This window comes from Poecilia reticulata, chromosome 18 (assembly GCF_904066995.2).
Source record: "Poecilia reticulata chromosome 18, P_reticulata-male-v2, whole genome shotgun sequence".
NCBI lineage: Eukaryota > Metazoa > Chordata > Actinopteri > Cyprinodontiformes > Poeciliidae > Poecilia > Poecilia reticulata.
Genome location: NC_088847.1, coordinates 28039769 through 28063443, shown reverse-complemented (window position 1 = coordinate 28063443; position 23675 = coordinate 28039769). Strand labels below are relative to the sequence as shown.

The window sequence follows — 23675 nt, the reverse complement described above, 5'->3', positions numbered from 1 at the left end:
CTGCTCCTCCACGTCGAGAGGAGCCAGTTGAGGCTCAGGCATCTGGTCAGGATGGACGCCTCCCTGGTGAGGAGATCATGTCCCACCGGGAGGAGGGGAGACCCAGGACACGCTGGAGGGACGATGTCTCTCTATGGCCTGGGAACGCCTTGGGATTCCCCCGGAGGAGCTGGAAGAAGTGGCTGGGGAGGGAAGTCTGGGTCTCCCTTCTGAAGCTGCTGCCCCCGTGACCCGACCCCGGATAAGAGGAAGAAAATGGATGGATGGATGGATGGAGTCCAAAAACATGACTGTCGGGTTAATTGGCCTCTCCAAATTGCCCCTAGGTGTGAGTGTGTGTGTGTGTGCATGGTTGTGTGTCTCTGTGTTGCCCTGTGACAGACTGGTGACCTGTCCAGGTGACCCCGCCTCTCGCCCGAAACGATAGCTGGAGAGGCAGCAGCAACCCTCCTGACCCCACTGAGGGACAAGGGTGCAAGAAAATGGATGTAATAATTTGCAATTTGTTGAAAATAATGAGAAGCTGCTGCTAAAAACCTGATGCTAAACGTTGATTAAACCAGTTTAATCAACAGATCAAATCAAATTTTGAATTTATAACGATTAAACATTTGAAAATTCTACCATTTTGAGTTTACAGCTTGTATTTAGTTGGACTTTGAATCGTTTTTTATGGTTATTGACTTGAATTCAAATAAAGGCGACTTTTAGAAAAGTGTTTTCTGTCATTTGTTAATTTATTTGTAGGAAAGGTTAGAGAAGAAAAATATGTAATAAAATATGAAAAAGGAAAATCTTACAGGTTAGATTTTAACCCATATTGTTGTTGAATAAACCAGATTGAGAAATTTTCATTTCCTGCTAAAAACGTTGATTTGTTGCCCCCTTGTGGACAAACGTCACAACTACAAGTTAGAGAAAATTTATTCTGTAACTTTTTATAATATATATAAGACAACATGAGGGTCATTTCATAGTAAAATAGATTTCCACCAAAAAATCTTCAATTAAAAAGTACTTTATTGATCCCAAAGGGAAATTAAATGTAATTCATTAATTCAGATTCTTCAGTTGTATTTTTTTGGAAAAAAAGGAAATTTCTGAGTTTAGAATCTCTAAAATCTCAAATTTTAAGATTTCCACGTGAAAATTTTTTAACTTTTGAAACTCAAACCTTTTTGGTTTTTTCTAGAATTTCTTTTAGTTTAAGAAATTTGGGGGTAAATTTCTGTTTCAAACAGAAAATTTTCAGCTTTTAAAACTGAAATTCCAATTTTTTTGTAGAAAATTTTGACTTTTTAAACTCAGAAATTTGACAAAAAAATATGAAATTATAAGTTTCTCGTTTTTTTCTAGAAAATTACAGAAATATTTTGCAGAACTTTAAATTTTTTTCCCCTTTAGTGGAATAAACTATATTTTAATAGTCTGCCACTGTTAAATACAACTTTGGTGTAGAAATTTCCCAATAGCAGTTTAAGAGAAACATTTTTTATTGGTAATTTTTTAGTCTAAATTGTGAATTCAGAAAGAAGACGTGAAGAGACACCAGGACGAAAATGTTAAGATTTTATTTACAGAGTTCCTTTTGTATGATTTCTCATTTTTAACTTACAGAAAATAATAAAAACAAAAAGAAAAACAAGCAAACGACCTCGTGGCTTCGCTGCGACAGATCTCTCTGGAAACGAACGCAGACGGAGAGAGAGAGAGAAGAAGAGAGAGAGAGAAAGAAAGAGAGAGAGAGAGGCGGCGTCCCGAGTCAGCCATACAAAAGTAAACAAAACTTTCTCTGAAAAAATAGATTTTTTTAAAAGCTCTGCTGGCAGAAAAAAAACAAAAACAAAACAACAGTTTGCCCTGAGCGCAGCTGGCTGCGGGGAACCGGGACGACAGATCGGGTCAAAGGTCAAAGGGGGAAAAAAAACAAAAACAAAACGAGAATCAAACCTCAAAAATACAAAAACCTGCATCCACCGACCTGAACGCGATGGTTTCACATCTTATTTCACTTCTGATGGAAACGTTAATTCAACTGAGGCTTTATTTTACGACTGCAGATGTTCTGAAGAGGAAAATGTCAGATTTCATGTTTTCTGTGAAGGTTTCACCATCTTCGTGTTGCTACTGGTTAAATATAGTCGGATGTATTTGGAGAAACTAAACTGGTAAAAATTAAATCTGGTCATTTTTCACCTTCAGCTCCTGAAAAAAGTGACGATTGTATAAATATGACAAAATAAAAAATAAAAATAAAAAAGGGAGGAAATCCCATATTTTAAGAGGAAAGAAAAATGTTTATAAATGTCTTCTAACTTTTGAGTTTTTACAATTTATTCCTGAGTTTATAAGAAAAAAAACGTAGGAAGAATCTGAGCGGATTGTAGAGGAGAAAGTTGTTTTGGTTTGGAGGATTAACGGATGGGATGCAGCCCAGTGGGAGTGGAAGCAGAGCTGGTGTTGGCTGATGGAAACACTGGGAGGGAGGTTCACTCATCATCTTCATCGTCTTCATCCTCCGGGTCCCTCTTCCTCTTCTGTCCCTTCACCGGAGACGAATCCTCGTCTGTGGACGCAACATTCACCCATAGCTGAACTTAACTATGCACTAATTCAAGGCATCTGCAGGTTTCAGATGTTTAAGATCTTTTTAATCCAGTTTGAATAAAATCGATGCATAAAAGCTAGCAAGCTAGCAGGGACAGATTAGCAGCTATTAGCAAATGTTTGTGTGCAACTCAGACACAAGAAACCACAAGAAAAACACATAACTACATATGAGATTAAATATTCCTGCCACCGGTCACTAACTTATGATATTAAAATTAATTTAAGACATTTTAAGGCCTTAATCATAGATACATGAATTTAAGACCTTTTTTAATGCCAGTTTGAATAAAACTTAAGAGAAACTAAATATAGGAGGTGATTGGGTGTAACTACAGGCTGACAGCAGAAACTTTGCAGTTTGCTCCCATAATAGATGCAAAAAAAAAAACTAAGCTAGCTAGCAAAGGTACATTAGCAGCTAGTTAGCAACTGCCTCAAACTACAGAAAGCAATTTTCCTGACAAAAAAGTCCTTCAAGGAAAAAAAAAAATACACAGAAAATTAAATATTCCTGCCACAATAAAATGTAAGACCTGTGGTCGTTTTTGTAACAAATTTAAGACATTTTAAGGCCTTAAATATAAGAAACTTTTCATTAATTTTAGAGGGTTGAATATTTCCAGACCTTTTTTTTAAGGCATATTAAAAAGAAAATCACGTTTTTAGCTCAGACTGGAGGTTAAACCAGAAGAGCCCAGCTACTCACCATCATCTTCCTCGTCATCCTCTTCATCATCATCCTCGTCATCTTCCTCGCTGTCCACCTCTCCGTTCACTCCCCCCTCCTGCCAGAAACACCAGCATGTTAGATTGATGACCAACATGATGAAGATGAGGAGATGAAGCAGGAAGCTAACCTCATCATCACCGCTGTCGTCGTCGTCCTCTTCCGCCACCACATCTTCATCATCGTCCTCTTCCTCCTCCCAGAACTCCTCCGACTCTCCTTCTAGGACGCAGAAGGTTCAGATTAACATCAAACACGGCGAAGCGTTCGTTGGGCTCTGGCGCCGCCGCACAGACCTTCATCATCGACGGCGTCGGCCTCGCCGTCCGAGTCGGACGCCTCGCAGTCGTCGGCGTCGTAGCCGTCCAGGTAGGTGAGCTGAGGCAGCAGCGTGAAGATGGAGTCCCGGTAGTCGCCCAGGTTGGTCACCTCGCAGTTGAACAGGTCCAAACTCTTCAGCTGAGGGAGTTTCTTCTGCAGCGGCCAAACAAAAAGAAAAAAAAACAACAACAACCGTTCAGCCGCCTGGACTGGAGCAGAACCAGGAGCAGAACCGGTTCCCTCCGCTTCATAACTACTCACCAACTCTGCCGTCAGAATAGGGCTAGCCCATAAATCAATCGTCACATTTCTGGCTTTTGAAAATTACATTTTTGGAAAATAACATTTTTTCTCACTAATTCCCTCCTTTGTTCCATCGTTTTGTCAGTACGGACAGGGCGGCCATCTTGTTTTACAGGCTAAGGCTGGACAATAAATCAACAACAATATGATATCGGAACGTGACTCATATCAATAGAAAACGCATCTCAGAGTATTAAACAACTGATCCAGAACCGCAGAGCATTCTGGGAGATGTAGGCATTGGAAAAACTTCAGCTACTGTAACTTTCACAGCTAGCTAAGAAATTACTAATTAATTAATTAATAATAAATAAATAAACTAACTAATTAAAGTATTTTTGAATTGAATCTGAAAGGTTGGTGGAATAAACTAACTCACTCGCTCTTTGGTTGCCTAGCAACAACCTGCTGCGTAACAAGCAGTTTCAAGACCCCTCCCCCAACTTCGGTTACCTAGCAACACCTTCTGGGTAGCTCGCGCAGCAGCAGTTTCCAGTTTGCCTCATAAATGCTTAAAACATGATGTGAAAGCCAGTTTGGCTGCGATGGACGTGACGCCGGCTCCGCCCCCATGCAGGCGTAGAGCCGTCCTCCGACAAGCTAACCGTTATGATGGCAGACTGACGGACCTAAATGAGCTACACCAGACATGTTTTGAGACATTTTTGCCTCATAAACCAACACTGAGGCAAAGACGGCGGGCAAGAAAATTCTCTAACTAGTCCTATGTCAGGTCTGTTAGCGGGAAATAACGGAGAAATCAACGATAAAAGCCCAAGAGGAAAAATGAGGGACACAAAGTCTGGTTGGATGCGAGAGTGAACGCTGTGGGACAAAATGGGTGAGTAATGATGTAAATAATACCGGCTTGGGAAAATCTGCCTTCAGGAAAAGGCTTAGAACTAAACAGTAGCATGAAACAGTGTTTAAGTGTCAGTACAGCAGTTAGCGCCGTCTGTTTACATGCTGCCAAAGAGCTACTGTTGGAATTTACACGCATAAAATCCAGCATAACTGCCTTCACTTATTGATCTGGAAATGATTAGATGTTTAGCATTGTTTTAATTTAACTGAGTTGTGTTTATTTGACTTAGCCGTCAGCAGGGAGCCGTTAGCGCGGAGCCTGAGTCGTTTGTAAGGAGCCTGAGTCGTTAGCATGGAGTCGTTAGCGCGGAGCCTGAGTCGTTAGCACGGAGCCTGAGTCGTTAGCATGGAGTCATTAGCGCGGAGCCTGAGTCATTAGAATGGAGTCGTTACCATGGAGCCTGAGTTGTTTGTAAGGAGCCTGAGTCGTTAGAATGGAGTCGTTAGCGCGGAGCCTGAGTCATTAGCACGGAGCCTGAGTCGTTAGCATGGAGTCGTTGGCACGGAGCCCGAGTCTTTTGTAAGGAGCCTGAGTCGTTAGAATGGAGTCGTTACCATGGAGCCTGAGTCTTTAGCATGGAGTCGTTGGCACGGAGCCCGAGTCTTTTGTAAGGAGCCTGAGTCGTTAGAATGGAGTCGTTACCATGGAGCCCGAGTCTTTTGTAAGGAGCCTGAGTCGTTAGAATGGAGTCGTTACCATGGAGCCTGAGTTGTTTGTAAGGAGCCTGAGTCGTTAGAATGGAGTCGTTACCATGGAGCCTGAGTCGTTAGCATGGAGTCGTTGGCACGGAGCCCGAGTCTTTTGTAAGGAGCCTGAGTCGTTAGAATGGAGTCGTTACCATGGAGCCTGAGTCGTTAGCATGGAGTCGTTAGCACGGAGCCGAGTCTTTTGTAAGGAGCCTGAGTCGTTAGCATGGAGTCATTAGCACGGAGCCTGAGTTGTTTGTAAGGAGCCTGAGTCGTTAGCACAGAGCCATCAGTAAGTGTCGTTATAACAAAAAAATGGGACGTTTCCTCCCGGGTCCTTTGGTGGTGCTGACTAACTTGGTAGTTTCCGTCCATCAGTTTCATTCAACTGGACGTGAGGTGGACTCCAGTCCATGATCCATTTCATTCAGGCTCCTTTTTGAGCTTGAAAATGTAATAAATTGCATTCTGCCCTCTACACGTTCTGGGTAACGGCTGTCGGGATTTCATATTCCCCACTGACAACTTAGACAGTGATTATCTACTATATTCCTCAAAATCTCTCTGACCCCAGCGTGTTTTCTATGATAGACGCTGTCAGTACTGTCAAGAGTTCTGTACTTGGAACGCTGATTGGTCAAAAGCCCTGGAATGATTGGGGCCGGATCGCTCTACGTCGGCATCAATTCAGATACTTAAAACAAAAAACTAAACTGTGTCTTCACTCAGCTAATATTATGACTACATTCTCGTAATTAAGCTATTAAAAATAATTGCAGCCTGCCGTTAATTCAAGTCACAGAAGGGATTTGAAAGAACTTCCTGTCATTTTTCTTAGAAAAGAAAAGAAGTCGTTGCGTCAGAATGCTCCAATATTCCAGTTTGAAGCCCGACGGTAAGCTAACCCAGTCCGTCGTTAACCAACCGAACTGGAGACCTACCAGCGGCTCCAGCGTGCTGATGTCTTTGAACTTGTTGCCGCTCAAGTTGAGGTGTGTCAGATTGACGAGCCGCTCAGCCAGAACCTCCAGTCCGCCTGATATCCTGTTATCACTCAGCTCCAGCTGCAGACACAGAGGGGGGGGGGGGGAGAAATTAAAGCATTTAGTGGGATTTAAAGTGACTCTGCAGCGGAAAAATGTTCTCAACGTCACAACGAACCTCACAGATCAGCGGATCATTTAAAACTGCAGCGTGAAACTTTTATAACGACGTGTTTATGAGAACAGGTGAAAAACTCGATCTGCTATCAGGAGAAACGCATGAAAACAAACCAGCCAGAGCCAGAAGGAGGGGCTTAGTGCTGTCAATCAACCTAGTGTACTCGCCACTAACTGTGCAGTTGGCAGAGAAACAACTAACCGTTACGGTTCGGCTCTCCTCACTCTTGTTTTCTAGTCCATAATTTTTCTCAAAAATATTTGTAGATTAATCTCAGAACCTTTTTTTTTTATTAAAAAAAACCTTTAGAAAATGTTTCAAAAGTCAAAAATGTTCAAAAACAGAAATTTAGAACTTTTGAACTCAAAACCAGATTTTCCTCTAGCAGTTTTGACAAAATTTGAGATTTTTTTTAGATTTATGCCATCCCTGATGACTGCTAACTAGCATTAGCATTTACATCATTCTCTGCTAGCTGCAGCGTAACAGAGTAAAGGTGATTGACAGCACTAAGTCCCGCCTCCTGGCTCTGATTGGTCGTTTCCCGTCAGCGCTGGGTGAAGGTGGAGGAGCTCGTTTTTCCCCCCCCACAGATCATCTGTCTCGTTTCAGCATTTATAAAAGTTACACTCTGCAGAAACATCGGCTTATTGCTGCCAGACGATTCTGAATAGATCTCACCTTTTTGAGCTTGTCCAGTTTGGGGATGTCCGCTACGCTGGTCAGGCCGACGTTGATGAGGCTGAGCAGCTCCAGGTTGGAGAACTCCTCTGTGATTCCTTCGATCTTCCCCTCACTGGAGCGGCAGTTGTCCAGGACCAGCTCCTGCACCTGAGGGGAGGGAAAAGTAAATGTAATATCAGGAAATATCGGAACGTGATCTGCAGCTCTCACTGGAGCGGTTCGCAGCCGAGTGTGAAGCGGCCGGGATGAGGCTCAGTGCCTCCAAATCCGAGGCCATGGTCTTGAGCCGGAAAAGGGTAGAGTGCCTTCTCCGGGTCAGGGGGGTCGTCCTGCCTCAAGTGGAGGAGTTTAAGTATCTGGGGATCTTGTTCACGAATGAGGGAAGAAGGGAGCGGGAGATCGACAGGCGGATTGGGGCAGCGTCTACTGTGAAGCGGGCGCTGTACCGGTCCGTCGTGGTGAAGAGAGAGCTGAGCCAAAAAGCGAAGCTCTCGATTTACCGGTCGATCTACGTTCCCACCCTCATCTATGGTCATGAGCTTTGGGTCATGACCGAAAGAACGAGATCACGGGTACAAGCGGCTGAAATGGGTTTCCTCCTCCGCAGGGTGGCTGGGCTCTCCCTTAGAGAGAGAAGCTCGGTCATCCAGGAGGGACTCAGAGTAGAGCCGCTGCTCCTCCACGTCGAGAGGAGCCAGTTGAGGCTCGGGCATCTGGTCAGGATGCCTCCTGGACGCCTCCCTGGTGAGGAGTTCAGGTCCCACCGGGAGGAGGGGAGACCCAGGACACGCTGGAGGGACTTTGTCTCTCGGCTGGCCTGGGAACGCCTTGGGGTTCCTGGAGGAGCTGGAAGAAGTGGCTGGGGAGGGAAGTCTGGGCCTCCCTTCTGAAGCTGCTGCCCCCGCGACCCGACCCCGGATAAGAGGAAGAAAATGGATGGATGGATGGATGGATGGATGGATGGATGGATGGAAATATCAGCCATAACTGCGATATCAATATCGGCTCGAATATGTCAAATCAGTGCATTCGTGTCTATTTTGAATCATGGAATCACCAAATTAGTAATCAATTTATTGTCCTAATTTACAGTAATAACAATCTCCATTATAAAGTTTTTAAAAATATTTTCTGATTTGAGCCGACGTGCTTAAAGTGGCCACCAGAGGGCGCAACAGATGCTCAGAAGCTTCCAGCTGACAGTATAAAATCATTGTAATATTTTAACGGAGGAACAAAAATGAACGTATCTATAAGAACAGCAGGATTCAAAATTCAACCAGAGATACAGGTGGCGTGAACTGAAAAGTACTTTCACTTCTACAGGGGTGATTTTATACATCAGATTTTCTCATAAGTTTATCGGTGGGCATCAGGCGACGATTTAAATAATGTTTTTAAAAGCTAAGTGTCCACCGTGATAAACGGGTTCTACACCAACGCATGCAAAACACAGATAATCTCTATAAAAAGAACAACATGCCTGCAATAATACCTAGCAAGCTAGTCGATGTTTCCTGTTTTTATTGGTAGAAACCTTTAGCTTAGCTCAACCTGAGCTTTTTAAGTGAATCCCAGCCATGTTGATGCCTGAATAATAAATAAATTAAAGCTCCTAAATGCTACAGAAACACCAGTAGACCTGCTGATGTCTTGTGTGTGTCCAGCCCACGACAAATTAGCAGCTAGCGTGAGCTTCTTTGTGCATCTATTAGCATGTAAACAGATCACTCTCAAGTGTGGAGGGATTTTATTCACATGTAAAGCTCTGCAACGCAACAGAGATGCATTTTAGTTCCAGGGTTTTAATTTGAAAAGGGGAACATCCATCTCTTTTCAACGACTGTCTGACGCCTTGGTTACTGCCTCACACATCAACCACTTACCCCCCAGACGGTGCACATTCCAGACGCGCTAGCTACTTGCTAATTAATGATTTACACACCTATCGTCGGTTCCCCCTGTGGACCAAGCTACAGCTAGCTCTGCTGGATGAAAATTCAGTCTGTAATGGTTGTAAAATATATTTCACTTCAATCTAAATGGAATGCACCCCTCATCAATATTAGACTGGAAAAGAGCAGTTTTGTAAATAAAAGGGATCAGTTAGCAGTTTTATAATTCCTGACCAGTTTTATAATTGGAACTGGTCCTTATCAGTTTTATAAGTGGAACGGGTCCTGACCAGTTTTATAAGTGGAACGGGTCCTGATCAGTTTTATAATTGGAACGGGTCCTGATCAGTTTTATAAGTGGAACGGGTCCTGATCAGTTTTATAATTGGAACGGGTCCTGATCAGTTTTATAAGTGGAACGGGTCCTGACCAGTTTTATAAGTGGAACGGGTCCTGATCAGTTTTATAATTGGAACGGGTCCTGATCAGTTTTATAAGTGGAACGGGTCCTGATCAGTTTTATAATCGGAACGGGTCCTGATCAGTTTTATAAGTGGAACGGGTCCTGACCAGTTTTATAAGTGGAACGGGTCCTGATCAGTTTTATAAGTGGAACGGGTCCTGACCAGTTTTATAATTGGAACGGGTCCTGATCAGTTTTATAAGTGGAACGGGTCCTGACCAGGTCTGTATTGGAACCCAGCCTCCTCTCTGTTTGTAAACTCCCGACGCACGAGCGGCGTCACGTGGGTCTCATATCTGCTAACCGTCGCTCTGCTCTTTTTAACCTCCATAAACGCTAAAAAAAAAAAAAAAAAAAAAAAAATCCCAATATTGTTCTTCTAAGTTTAATGTTAAACCTGAGAATTTTAACTAGCATGAATAACACATCGGGCAGAGCGCAATGAATTGCCGTTAGGCTACTTTAGCTTCAAGCTAGCGTTAGCGCGCACTTAACGGCACGTTACAGCCATGGGCTCCGACTACTTTCTGACACAGCGTTGGTACAGGCAGCTATTAAAGTAACAAAACGTAAAAATACACACAAAGGGCACAAAGTTCAGTGTAGGCAAACTGAAAAAATAATATTTAAAACTTAACTTTCTATTTTAATTGTATTTAATGTACAAAGATTAACATTCAAAACTCGTTTCCTGCCGAGTTTAAATTATAATACGTGGTAATATTCAAACGACACACAAGTATTGGTTTATAAACATGTTTTATAACTTCCATGAATTAAAATATGAAAATGTAAAGCTGGTTTAACAATTTGCTGTAATCATCACTTTATATTAGCGGAGTCAAATGCAGCTGCGTAGTAATGTAGTTCCAGATATTAGCCAGGCCCAAGAAACAAACACGGATGTATGAGGCTGAAGTTGGTGTCCGATTCAAGCTACAGTAAATGGGTATTTCACTAGTTCAAGATTTTTATCATACATCGTTTATAATTGCAAAGTTTACATTTTGACTGGGTAATTAACACAGTACAGATATTCTTAAAAACTTTAGTTTTATTTGTTATCTTAAATTGGTTTGTGAAATTTAAAAATATACAACAGATACTTATAAATTTCCCAAATTAATGTCTGTTTTTAAAATGTATATTTAGTGTATAACTATTCAGATCAGGCTAGATTGGCGTAATTGTTGCATTTATACTACAATGTTAAAGATAAAGAAATGGGTACTAAACACTAGTTTTAGTTTCACATTAAAACTAATGTTTCACATTTTACCAACTGTATTAAAAAATACTGTTCAGTTTAGAATAATAAAGTCCAGGTGTGACCAGTCTTAAGGATTTTATATTTTAATCCACAATTCAATCCAAACTCCTCAAAATTATCCCTTTTACTAAAGTTCCGAAACGGACGCTAACTTCAGCGTCACCAGCACAAGTTTATACTCGCATTAGATAAATAGTAGCGTGAACAACAAGGGATAAATCTACCTCCAAAGATTCAAAATTTATCTGTTATTTTAGAGCAACTTTGATTTCAAGACATAAATAAATTAGTTAGTAGTTTGGTGAAGCTGCAGATCCAGCTGCCATGTGCTCCACCACCTCTCCTCCTCCTCCTCCTCCCCTCCCGCTGCCGGTTGAATTCACACCGCAGTCAAATAGTTAAAAACCCGGGACTCTCACCTCCGCTGGAGACCGGTGCCTCAACTCTAAAGAAACCCTCTTCTTCATGTCCATTTTCCTCTACTTCTGACTCTCTGCGATGCAAAACACTCGTTTCTACACGATCCTCTCTTCAGCATCAACACGCGGAAACAGAGTGAAGTTAGCTACCGCTAGCACAAAGAACTTCCGGTGGAGACTACAACAATAAAAGTCTGAGACGGTCCAGTAGAGGCGCTGACCATTAACTGTACTTATTTTACATTCTACCTCATAATTGAAATATGTATCAGTTTGTTTCATATACAGGCAAAATAAAAGCCTCGTTTTTATGGAATAAGCTACAACGTATGTTTAGCGTTTTACATTTATTTTGAAAAGGCAAATATAGCTTCCGGAAGTGCGCTGCTTTCATATCATAAAGCGATACAGAAACACAACGTTTACGTAGCGTGTGTGAAAGTGGGTCAAGGCGTTGTTGCTTTCAAGTGCCAACAGAAATTTGGCTGTTTTAAACGACAAACAGCAAAATGAACACATGTAACTCGAGTTAAACTACTTCCTAAACTAGTTGGTGGGATGTTTTATAAAATTACAGCGCAAATATTGCTTCAAGGCGTCAGTTAAAAAAAGAAGTTTAATTTTTTCCATTCTTTTCGCAACAGATTCAGAGCTTCTCTTGAAGCACCTGAACATACCACATGTAGAAAAACGGAGGGAAACGGCAACATGACGGAAACATTGATTTCTAGCGTCTCTAGTGGATGTTTGTATATTGAAATCAAACAGGAATTCATTTTACAGTGAAAATATTCACATTTTAAACTTTACCAAAAAACTCTGAATTTTTTTAGATTAATCCAAGACATTTTCCAGTAAAAAAAAAAGTTTCTGAGCTTGAAAAGCTGCAATTTTTACATTTTTTTTGTCTTTTCTAGAAAAATTCAGTGATATTTTGATGGAAACGTATTCCTTCTTCTACAATGACCCCAACATGCCGTCATATTTTACCCATTCTGGTCTCAATTAACTCGCCGTTTTATTCGTTTACATTATTCACTCTGAAAAGCAAAACCAACCCTGATCTAACATTTTTGAAGTTCAGACGCTTTTGCTAGTTGTTCTGGAAAACAAGCATAAAAAAAAAAAAAACACATCAATATTTACACTATTAAACATTTCTTCTCTTTGATTCACATTTTGAATGAGGTCTCTGCGTATAAAATAAACATTACACACAGCTTTTTATTGTGGTTTTAGTTCTTTATTGTCATATCACTGTAGATCATCTTCACAACAAGCAGTTATACATACAGTGGTCTTAGAGTATATCACTGTCCAATACGAGGAGAGCAACAGTTAGAATCACAGCTATGGTTTCGTTCTCCACCCTGAAAATAACCACCTCCTCCTCTCCGCTGCACCACAAACCCAAGTGATTACAACCATCAAAAATAATGTCACAGGTGCCTGACGAATAAACAGGACTCTGGAATAAATAAATCAATAAATAACCAAATTAATATGTACAATACTTAAATAAATAGTCATGAGTTGTGTATATATATATATTTACATACACACAAGTAGCTCACCAGAGAACGGCAGGTTCCACAGGCATAGAGCCGTTTTTTTTTTAATATCTCATTTTTAATACAGCTTCATTATGCAACACAGCCACAGGTCAGACCAAGGCCACATTATTACGCCTCAGAAATCATAGTGCAAACATTTCCAGAAAGCAGGGCAGGCTCACAGGTTGAGCAACGTCAGTTTAGATCCAATATGGCCGCCGCATGCATGACACGTGGCGACGGATGGAACTGTCCAACTGCATTCATGACTGTTGAAAATTTGCTAAAACACACACATAAAACTGTATCTATTTTCAAAACAGTCATGATGAATGCAGAGAGAAGTAACATGTTGCTGTTGGTTGGCATTGCTAGCGTTCAGTCTGGTCACTGAAGGCGACGGTTAGAGACTCTTACTGGAAACCAGTTCAACTGGGACAGATGTTATTCTCAGACCGAGCCCCGAAAGTACTTCAAGACATACTTTTACAAAATCCCAAGTAATTTTCACAACATCTGTAAGATTTTCCAATATTTTGCCGTTTTTGTGAGATCCCAAATGGCTTTTGGAAGGTTCTGACATTTTTGTTTCGTAAGATCCCCAAAACGGGTCGTAAGATCTCTGAAAAGTTCTCAGAGATTCCATCAGAGATCCTGGCTTTTTTGTTGGGAAGATCCCATAAAAGTTTGGCGGGTTCCTGAAAAAGATGAGGGTTCAAGAGGCAGATAAGGGAAAGACTCTCCATTGTTTCAAAAATTAATATCGTACACACAGGATCAGCTTCATTTCCGTTTTCATCCAGTTGAACCCAAACAAATCCGCCCCGGAGCGTTGTATTAAGTATGCCAAACCCATAGGGGGCAGTGTAACGCTAAGCTAACCTGTCAGCTGATCAGATTGTCTCAAAACAATCCCAACTTCCTGTTAGGAATTAAACACGGCGCCAGGAGGTTCATTTGTGTGGACAGATTTTTAAATAGCGTATTAGAACATGAAGTTATTAAAATAAGAATCGTGTAAAATGAGGTTTGTGGATAAATTGGTGTATTTTTTGTTGCAAACACAAATACGGAGTTCTCCCAAATCTCCACTTTGGTCCGAGTTTTTATAACGATTTAAGTGATGTATTAAACAGAGTTTTTGTTTGGATAAAAGCCAAAAACACATCAAAATGCATTTGTTTGACCAGATATTGACCTACATGTGGTCTAGGCCTGAGTCAAGACTAAGAAATCACAAGTTTGAGTTTCATTTAAACGTTTATCAATGTAGACAAACTGCAACAACACTCGGGCATTGACTAGGCCCACACAGCTGTCCACTACTAAACACTAATTACATGAATCCTTCTCAACTTTTGCTTGATCTAATGAAACGTCTGTGGGATTTCATCACTCCTCTTGATCTTGCAAATCTTTGTCCGTTGTCACAAGGAAACTCAGAAGAGTTTGCAAAACCTTTCTGGGATCTTACACCAACAAGTCAGGGTCTTGCTAAAGCACATTTTTCTTTTTTCCTTCTTTGGCTTTCGGGGCTCACAGTTCCTGTCTGAAGTAAACGGAACGCTGCACTAATTTTAGTCATGATGCTGCGATTGAATTACAGGAGAAAAATGGCTTTTTTTTTGCTGCCGTCAAAGCAGAAAAAGGCCAACTCCTTTGAATAACGTCTTTTGATGCTCCCACAAAAAAACTAAACACAAGAAAACAGATGAGCAAGTCTCAATTTAAGCTCAAACTGAAAAAGCGCTGCATTTTTATATCAATGCTCAGCTTTTTTCCTTTCTTAAATAGTTTGAAGTTCATCCCAGATGGGTGTTTTTGCTAGCTTCCAACCGATGAAAGGTTGAGATGAAACCAGGTTTGGTTTAAGTGCTACGTTTTATCCTTCAGTCCACTCACTACGCTGAAAACCAAGCGGAGGCAAGTAAAGTCGCCGAGGTCCGACACTCACTTATGTGAACAGCGAACATGGAGAATAACACTGTACAACAAGTCCCTCATTGAGGTTAGAATACATGTCGCCATAGAGGGCAAATCGCCAAGGACGAAAAACGGAAACAGACAAAAGCAGGGCCGAATTAAATTAAGACATTTAACAGAAAATAAAAAAGTCATAAAGCACTTTGTAGTTTAAATAGGAATGCTTAGACCTAAGTGGGCTAAAAGCTGTAAAATAACCCCCACAGAGCAATTATATAGCAATTTCCAAAACAAGCTAATTGCTCACAAAGATAGCTGCTGGTGAGAGACGTCTCACTAGTTGTATTTTTACTGATTTTGTGTGTGGACAGCCAACCTTGACAGCACACATTAAGTGCTTCGGTTGCATGCAGCTCACAAACTTTCCAGACAGAATCTGAAAATCAGATTTGTAGACACAGAAGTTCACACAATGAAAAAAAAGCTAAAAATAAATAAATAAATAAATAAATAAATAAATAAATAAATAAATAACATAAAATAAAAAAAGAAAAACACTGAACATACATTGTGCTCCAAACATCCATCTTCTACAACAACCTGCAACAATTAAGGAGTAGCTTGAATGTGGCAGAGAAAGTTCATGTTGGTGTCACACATTGGACCGTCAGCTAGAGATTGCTAGCTAGCATGCAAGTTAGCTAGCCAACAGATAGACTGTTAGAGCTAGAGATAACTAGCTAGCATGCAAGCTAACTAGCCAATAGATAGACAGACTGTTAGCTAGGGGCCGCTAGCTAACACGCAAGCTAGCTAGCTTACACACAAGCTAGCTAGCTAACAGACTTATCTAGAGATTGCTAGTGAGCTAGCACGCTAGCTAGCCGATAGATAGATAGATAGATAGATAGATAGATAGATAGATAGATAGATAGATAGATAGATAGATAGATAGATAGATAGATAGATAGATAGAGTTCTTATTGAAATGTTAAATTTTATTGTTGCATCATAATTTATTGCCATGGTGATTATTGTTTATTTGACAGATCTCTGTGGTTAGCTTGACACTGCAGTTTCATTATATTATCATTCATGTCTAAAATACTCTATTTTTTGTTTTTACAGCTTCAAAGTTCATTATTCTCCAGCCAAAATAGTGTATGACATGTTAAATCCTTTCCTCACTGGCTTTATTCTAATGTTATTTGATAAAGCACTAATGAGGTATAGTTGCTTCTGTCAAGTAACCACAAAGCTGAAGAACAACGAAGACAAAAATAACTAGTCTGTGTTGTAATTATTAAAACAGCTGGAAACTTAGAGAGAAATAATACTTGGGATATTTTTCAACTGAATTCAGATGGATAGTATATGAAGGATACTCACTTGTCCGTTTTAAAACTCAATACAAAAGTCAATACAAAAACCATGATTACTTGTATCGAAATCCTTACTAATGGAAATAAGTCCATGTATTTTAAAATGCTCCCACAGATGTTAGACTACCTATTTAAAATAATTTCACTAGTAAGACGTGACAAAAGCAAGCAGTGCTTATAAATGAAGCATGTCCCTCTGACAATCTAATCCAAGACTTAGTTTACTTTGCTCAATGAGGTATTCAGTATCTAACCGCTCAACACTGTCATTAAAGCACAAATATATACGATGCTAACGGTTTACACAGTTAGCATTAGCTTTGCTAGCACAGATTCCTGCTGACAATGTTTGTTAAATGCAATTATTACCAGGAGAGCAGTTTTTATTTAGAATTAATGCCAAATATTGGAATTAAAAACGTTTTCATGTAAATTTGGAGCCGTTTATAAATAGCACTACGGTACAAGAGGAAGCCACAAGTACAACATTTAGCACTCTGCTTACATTTTTTGCTAGCAAAACTCCTAGAAATGTAAAAAGGCCTTCTCAGTTTTGCAAAATCAAAACCTTGAAACAGCTATGCCTCATCAGTATGTGAATTTCAACTGGCTTCTGGAACACATACTAATCTTAAACCTCTAGATCAGTGGTTCTTAACCTTTTTTGAGGTACCGAACCCCCCAGTTTCATATGCGCATTCACCGAACCCTTCTTATTTCCCCCCACCCCCTTTCCCCGCCAACACACAAAAGACCTTGCGGTATTCTGATTTAGTAATGTAATTATATTAGCTGTGTTACCACCCCCACGCCACTAGAGGCAGTACCAACCCCGAAAAGATGCGACTAAGCAGCAGATTTAGAAGAACACTGAAAGCTACAGAATGTGGTAAAAACTGTGAGCTTTGCTGAAGTAAATAAAGACACAAGTTCAAATCCCTGCTGAGAGGAGCTCCTTCAATCAGGGCTCCTCCACAGCTCTGATTGGCTCAGCAATGTAACGTGATCCTCTGATTGGCTAAACAATGTAACGTGATCCTCTGATTGGCTAAACAATGTAACGTGATCCTCTGATTGGCTAAGCAATGTAACGTGATCCTCTGATTGGCTAAGCAATGTAACGTGATCCTCTGATTGGCTCAGCAATGTAACGTGATCCTCTGCAGCAAGTGATGGCAAAGCGGGGCGTCATCACAACTTTACACAAGTGTGTCTTTACCCCCGGGGCAGACGCTCCGCCGAACCCCTGAGGTTCAATCGAACCAGGTTAAGAACCAGTGGTCTAGATGTTAAAAACAAGTAGCTAGCATAAAGTCAGAAACCGAACATCTCCGATGTTTCGCTAAAGCATTTACGTGAACTAAAGGTTTTTTATGAATGTATTTTTTATTACTACCATTATAGCTTAAGTGCTTGATAAACTACTGCATTATTGAAGAGCTATATGCAACTTAATCTGTTTCATGAGGTTGTAACAAACACCTTTAAACCCAGTTAAAAACAGCTGCTGCTACTGATGCAGGAACTAAAACAAGTAGCTGTGGCTCCAGTCCTATACTGTCCTGTCTAATTAAACATCAACTGGAACAAGAATGGACGATATTTACCACCAACAATGAAACTGGTTTTATGAACAAACCCAAACTGTATTTTTTATCTTTTCTATTGTAAATTCTAGAACCAGAACAAAATTCTCGGAGCACCATTGAGGTTCTAGGATTTTCCCCATCCAGCTGGATGGGAGTTTCAGACGGAGACGACATTCTGGCACGTTTACAGTTTTAATGTTTATGTGGAGTCAAAAATAACCTTCTGATAGTTCTGCACCACTGAAGATACAAGACCTAAGTGAATATTGTTCAGGTCGGTTAAAAGATAATTTATTGATCCCAAAGGGAAATTAAATATGATCTAATGTGAAAACATACTAAAGGAACTGGTCAATGTATAAAACTATATCCAAGAACCGGATTCAATTACGTATTAGTGAAGAAATTGTGTTTTTGTCGAGTTCATGTTTAGAGTTCAAATAAATCTCATGAATGCAGAAACCAAAGTCTGACTCCTTCAAGCGCCATTTCTTACATGATAAAGATGATCAGAAATTACCTTTCTGTCTTCCTAAGAAGCTACAAATATAAATAAAGTTCTTTTACGTTAAAATCCGACTGATGGCAAACCGGTTGTCAGTGAAATTAGTGAAAACTGTAACGGCTGCAAACTATTTTGTTTCCTACTTCAACAGTTACGTGTCGATTTGGGGAGGCAGTGATCAACATCCGAACTGAATGCTTGTTGGAACAAAGTCAGTCTCGCATGCAAAGGCAGGGAACTAGACAAATCGGCAAGCAGCCCCACACTTTTAAAACCAACAGGTGTGACTCTAAGAGGACAGAAAACAAAACCTCTCTTTAGCTCAGTGCAAATCTTTCTACAAATGGTTACCAGTTCATTTTAGCCGCTGTAGAACACGGCGACCTCAAGGTTTTCCTCTCTTCCACCGACCCAACATGGCTGCCGTCTCCTAAAGTTTCCATCCAAGACGGATAAACTCAAAGCAAGGGATTAAACCCGGTATCCGGTCTAATCTGGTAAACCGTTGGATGTGGCTGGTCCATGCATCCAACCACTGAACTGAAAATCTACGCCGACTCCGAGAAAGGCAGAAATGACAACGGCTGCAGCTCTGCGGGTTACGGAGCCATGCGAAAAGGCAGTGCTAGTAAGACGGAGAGAACAAAACTGAAAACTTGTAGAAAAGCAGAAGAAGTCGAAGCAAAGGGACGAGGAAAAGCCGTCAGGTTGGTAACCGAGGAGCAGGAGTGGGTGCTGGCTGGCTTCGTCATAACGGAGTACGGACAGGTTGAAACACACATTCAGACATGCACGTACGTGATACACTGTGCCTTGTTTGCAAGTCTCCAAAGCCTCGTCGGCGTCCATCGCTGCCAGGCTAAGCACCGTGCCTCAACAGACCTACATCTCTCCGTCTTCTCGTCTCTTTCAGTCCTCCGTCGCTGCGCCGCTTACCCTACAGTCTCCTCCTCATCGTCTCTTTTTGAAAGTCCTGTGTTGTCCACCGCCTCTCTCGTCTCGGTCCGTTGTAGTGAAAGCAGAATTGCACAGAAGCACAGAAGAAGAAGAAGAAGAAGAAGAAGTAGAAGGAGGGCGTGGTTTGTCGTTTCTGCAAATACAGGCTGATTGGTCGAGAGGGAAGGACCGGGCGGCCGGCTGGACACTAGTGGGGCAGCGGCACCAGGATATCCACGTAGTTGATGGGGAAGAAGCCCGACTGGCCGTTGATCATGCCCTCGTACCAGTTCTCGTCGATCTGATTGGTCAGAGTGATGATGTCGCCCTCCTTGAAGCCCAACTCGCCCTCGTTCTCTGGCTCGAAGTCGTAGAGCGCTCGACAGCAGGGCTGGTCCATCGGCGCTGAGAGACGACGACAAAACACAAAGTCACCTCCACCAATCAGGAATGCAGAGAAACACCTCATGTGATCCATAATATCATAAATAAAACGTCATTACCAGAGGCCAGCACAGCAACAGAAGCGATTCTCAAGTGAGAGTGGAAATACTTCATCATAAAATTGGTCAAACAAAAGTAAAAAGAAAAAAGTAGTAAAAATGGTTCTGCCACCTGCTGGCAGAAACTGGCAACTGCATCGTATTTTCTTAATATTGAAAGATAGAAAACAGCCGATTGGCAGAAAATGTTCCACTTTTCTTGACGTTATTTCAACTAAATCAATAAACATTTACATATTCTGTATGTTAAAAGGCAAAAATATGGCAGATCTTTCTTTTTGTGCTTCATTTCTAACCCTTTTACCAGTTTTACGGTTCATTTCCATCCACAGGTTTGAGTTTAAGCCTCAGTGTGACTTTATTTTTCTGGCTGGACGCCGGGTGGGTACCTGGCGATTTCCCCGGGGACTTGGCCGAGTGGATCCCCCCGTTGTGGCTCTCGCTGGGGGGCAGGAGCTCCAGCGTCATCTTGGGTTTGGGAGTGTACTCCTTCCTGGGTTTACTGGACACCTCTTTTATCCTGGAGCCAGGGAAACACAAACGTTTCAGAGAAAACGCGCCGGGCCGCGCTCAACGGCTTATTTCTGTGCCGAGGTGGGAGGACGGATCGATACCTGTCCTCCATCTTGCTGGAGAGCTGCTGCAGGATTTCTGAGGAGCGGCTGTGGTACTCCAACTGGGCCTGGACCAGCGCTGCCAGCTGGCTCACCTGCTCTATCTGGAGCGCGCACACACACACACACACACACACACACACACACACACACACACACACACACACACACACACACACACACACACACACACACACACACACACACACACACACACACACACAGGTTGTTATGGTTCTGCCGCTTCATGCTGGGCCTGAATCTGGTTCTGAGACTCTTTTGTTTTCCTGCTGCTCTGATAAACAGAGACGTGGCTGAAAACGTGGAAGAAGAAGAAGAAGAAGACAAATGAAAAATAGAAAAATATGAAAATTTATGATGAAGTTTCTGTTTTTAGAGGATTTTTTAAAAAAAGCCACAGTTTGTGGTTCTGATTTATATGAGTGTTTTGTTAATTGAACGTGATGTGAAAAGTTTTCTGTGACGTTGAAACGACTTTTTCAGCCTCATTTTGAGTTAAAGTGAAAAAGCACATTGTTCAAAAATAAAAAACGGTTTAAAATCAGTTTTTCTCTCCATAATATCAATTAAATTGACCAGAAATGATTACGCAGAAGAAAAAAAAGATCTATTTAAAACAGAAAACTAGAAAATAAAATAACAGAAAATACGAATAAAATGTAATTCCTGAAGATTTTTAAAAAATAAATATAAATAAAAAGTGCTAAAAATTTGTTTTTAATAAATTAGTTACTAAAATAAATTAAATATAAATAGGCTATACTAAAATAAATAAAGTAACTAGGAGATAAAATGAAATAAATCGTATAAAATGTCATAAAATTAATAAAGTTATAAAAAATGAAACAGAAAAACAAAATATAAAAAATGTTATAAAAGGAAGATAAAAAACTACAAAGTCATAAATATTAAAGTGATATAAACAGTGAAAATAACTGGAACTAAGCTGTTGGCGTGTTTTCTGGACTGAATCGTCTCCTAGCAACAGCAGGGCGGCGGCCATGTTGCTCACGTCGCTCTCCAGCAGGTTGAACATGCTCTGCTCCGCGATCTCTTTGCTCTCGTCGAACTTCTCCAGCGCCTGCTTGATCTCGTCGTCCTGGACTTTCCCCTGCCGCTTCTTCTTGTAGTCGAAGTCCAGACGCCGCCCCTCCATTTTCTTCAGGTGATGCTGCAGCGATCAGACACAAGACGTTAGCCGGACCCGGTTCCGGCTGCCCCCGTTCGGCGGGTCCGTTCGGCCCACCTGGATCTCCTTCAGGTCTTTGTCGTGGAGGTTCTGCAGCGGGTCGATGAAGTTCTGCTTGACCTCCATGTCCAGGGCGTCCTTCACCTCGCCGAGCTCCTTCATGGCCTCGCCGGCGTCGATCAGCGCCAGGCCTGGACCAACAGAACCGAACCGTTGCATAGTTTTATAGTTACTCCGTTACATTTTGTTATCAAGTATTTCTTCTCTTACTTTAGTTGAATTTCTGGATTTTCTACCGACTGAATGAAAACAAACGTGTTTTAACCAAAACTCCACGCTGCTGATTTGTGACGTCACATTTTTCAGACGCCAACAAACTTTAATTAATTACAATAAAACAGCCGAGTGTTTTTTAAAGTGCTTCATCTCCTTTCATAAGCAGTAGAAACACAAACGGAGGAACAGAAACATGCAGAATCTGCTCTTCTAATCAACTAATCAACGTTAGACGGGTATTTATTGATGATCCATCTGTTTTGATATTTGGTACATTTCCCAGAAGCCTTGTGGCTCTTTGGAGCAGAACTTTGTGAACTTAAGTCATACAGCCAGAAAGTTTCCATCCATCCATCCATTTTCTTGCACCCTTTTTCCCTCAGTGGGGTCGGGAGGGTTGCTGGTGCCCATCTCCAGATAACGTTTCGGGCGAGAGGCGGGGTCACCCTGGACAGGTCGCCAGTCTGTCGCAGGGCAACACAGACAGAGACACACAACCATGCACACACACACTCACTCACACCTAGGGGCAATTTGGAGAGGCCAATTAACCTGACAGTCATGTTTTTTGGACTGTGGGAGGAAACCGGAGTACCTGGAGAAAACCCACCACGCACAGGGAGAACATGCAAACTCCATGCAGAAAGACCGGGGCCGGGAATCGAACCCAGAACCTTCTTGCTGCAAGGCAACAGCTCTACCAACTGCGCCACTGTGCAGCCCCTGAAAGTTTCCATCTCCAATAAAAGGAGTCAAACTCAGTCTCATTTTGGGCTCTTAAAGGGCCGGCTGCGCCAGAATGTATTGATAAAACCTGATCACAGACTGTTAAAATACCAATGAATTCTTAAAGTTAAATATTATTGAACATCTTTTCAGTCCCTCCAGGATTCAGTGATACCTTTTATGATTTTTTTTTGTAATAAAAACTAAAGGGGTTGCTATGGTGGCGCAGGGGGCAAAAGTACAACCCATGTATTGAGGCCTTAGTCCTCATTCCAGTGGTCGCAGGTTCGATTCCCAGCCTGGCCACATCCACCGCACCCCCCCCCTCCCACAACCGACCCAACAAAACCCTAAAAAAATAGTAAGAAAAAAAAAATTGATACCAATTTTTAAATATTTGCGCTTATTTATGACGGTTAATGTGACTTTTTATAACTCGCTGCATAGATGGCAGCTGTTTAGTGCGAGTAAAGTTTTTGACAATTTTTGAGAAAAGTCTGTAATAAAAATAATAATATAAATAGTAATTAATATTGGCACTAAAACGTGTGAATGATTTTGACTGAATTCTCCAGAAACTGGAGCAACTGATTGATATAATTTAGCAGTAAATAAAAAAAAAAAACTGAATTAATTTGATTGATTACATAATATTTAAGCACATTTAGCGTTTAAGTCTTGAATCTAGAGGGCCACATAAGAAGCTATGGCGGGCCGGATTTGGCCCACGGGCCTCGAGTTTTGACACACATGGTTTAAATAAAACCCTTTAATGCCTTAAACCTGCTGAGTTCCCAGAGTTTTTCCTCCCCAGCAATGAAGAAAATCCCAGTTCAGCTTCCTGCTCACCAAAGCAGGACTCTTCTCCCAGATCCCGGCCGAACTTCAGCATGGCGTCTCCCAGGATGGACTCGGCCTGCGGGTAGCCGGGCCCCTTCTCCTGGCCGCGGATCTTCGACATGGTGTTGATCATACTCAGCTTGGCTCTGGATGCTGCAGGCAAACACAGGCTGTGACCGTCAGCCATGTTTTCATACAGTGTGTGTGTGTGTGT

The 23675-nt window shown here is 41.5% G+C and overlaps 2 protein-coding genes across 4 annotated transcripts in view; both read right to left on the bottom strand.

The window, feature by feature from the left end:
• Positions 1-1552: 1552 nt before the first annotated feature.
• Positions 1553-11568, bottom strand: LOC103480858 (acidic leucine-rich nuclear phosphoprotein 32 family member D-like). 2 transcript variants are annotated; one of them, XM_008436058.3, is made up of 7 exons: positions 11405-11568; positions 7355-7504; positions 6454-6576; positions 3634-3811; positions 3468-3556; positions 3317-3395; positions 1553-2566 (listed from the first exon to the last, which is right to left on the bottom strand). In XM_008436058.3, the coding sequence occupies exons 1-7, from the start codon at positions 11456-11458 to the stop codon at positions 2490-2492; spliced, it is 750 nt and encodes a 249-aa protein (XP_008434280.1). In that variant the 5' UTR covers positions 11459-11568; the 3' UTR covers positions 1553-2489. The 2 variants fall into 2 exon arrangements, with proteins under 2 accessions (XP_008434280.1, XP_008434279.1); XM_008436057.3 differs by having other exon boundaries at positions 3468-3559; positions 11405-11567.
• A 1057-nt stretch (positions 11569-12625) lies between these two features.
• Positions 12626-23675, bottom strand: part of sh3gl2b (SH3 domain containing GRB2 like 2b, endophilin A1) — a 32255-nt gene continuing 21205 nt past the window's right edge. For both annotated transcript variants that reach the window (XM_081599331.1, XM_081599332.1), the window contains exons 4-9: positions 23471-23614; positions 21677-21810; positions 21443-21601; positions 20410-20513; positions 20185-20315; positions 12626-19697 (exon numbers count right to left, since the gene is read on the bottom strand). In XM_081599331.1, coding sequence (XP_081455457.1) covers positions 19501-19697; positions 20185-20315; positions 20410-20513; positions 21443-21601; positions 21677-21810; positions 23471-23614 — 869 coding nt within the window. In that variant the 3' untranslated portion in view covers positions 12626-19500. The remainder of the gene's footprint in view (positions 19698-20184; positions 20316-20409; positions 20514-21442; positions 21602-21676; positions 21811-23470; positions 23615-23675) is intronic.

Bases quoted from the DNA above. Each gene is read 5' to 3' on its own strand.
- LOC103480858 (XM_008436057.3), bottom strand. From the start codon at position 11,458: ATGGACATGAAGAAGAGGGTTTCTTTAGAGTTGAGGCACCGGTCTCCA. The intron at 6,577-7,354 runs GTGAGATCTATT...CTGTGTCTGCAG, and splicing joins AACTGGACAAGCTCAAAAAG to CTGGAGCTGAGTGATAACAG. The intron at 3,396-3,467 runs GTTAGCTTCCTG...TGTTTCTGGCAG, and splicing joins ACGACAGCGGTGATGATGAG to GAGGGGGGAGTGAACGGAGA.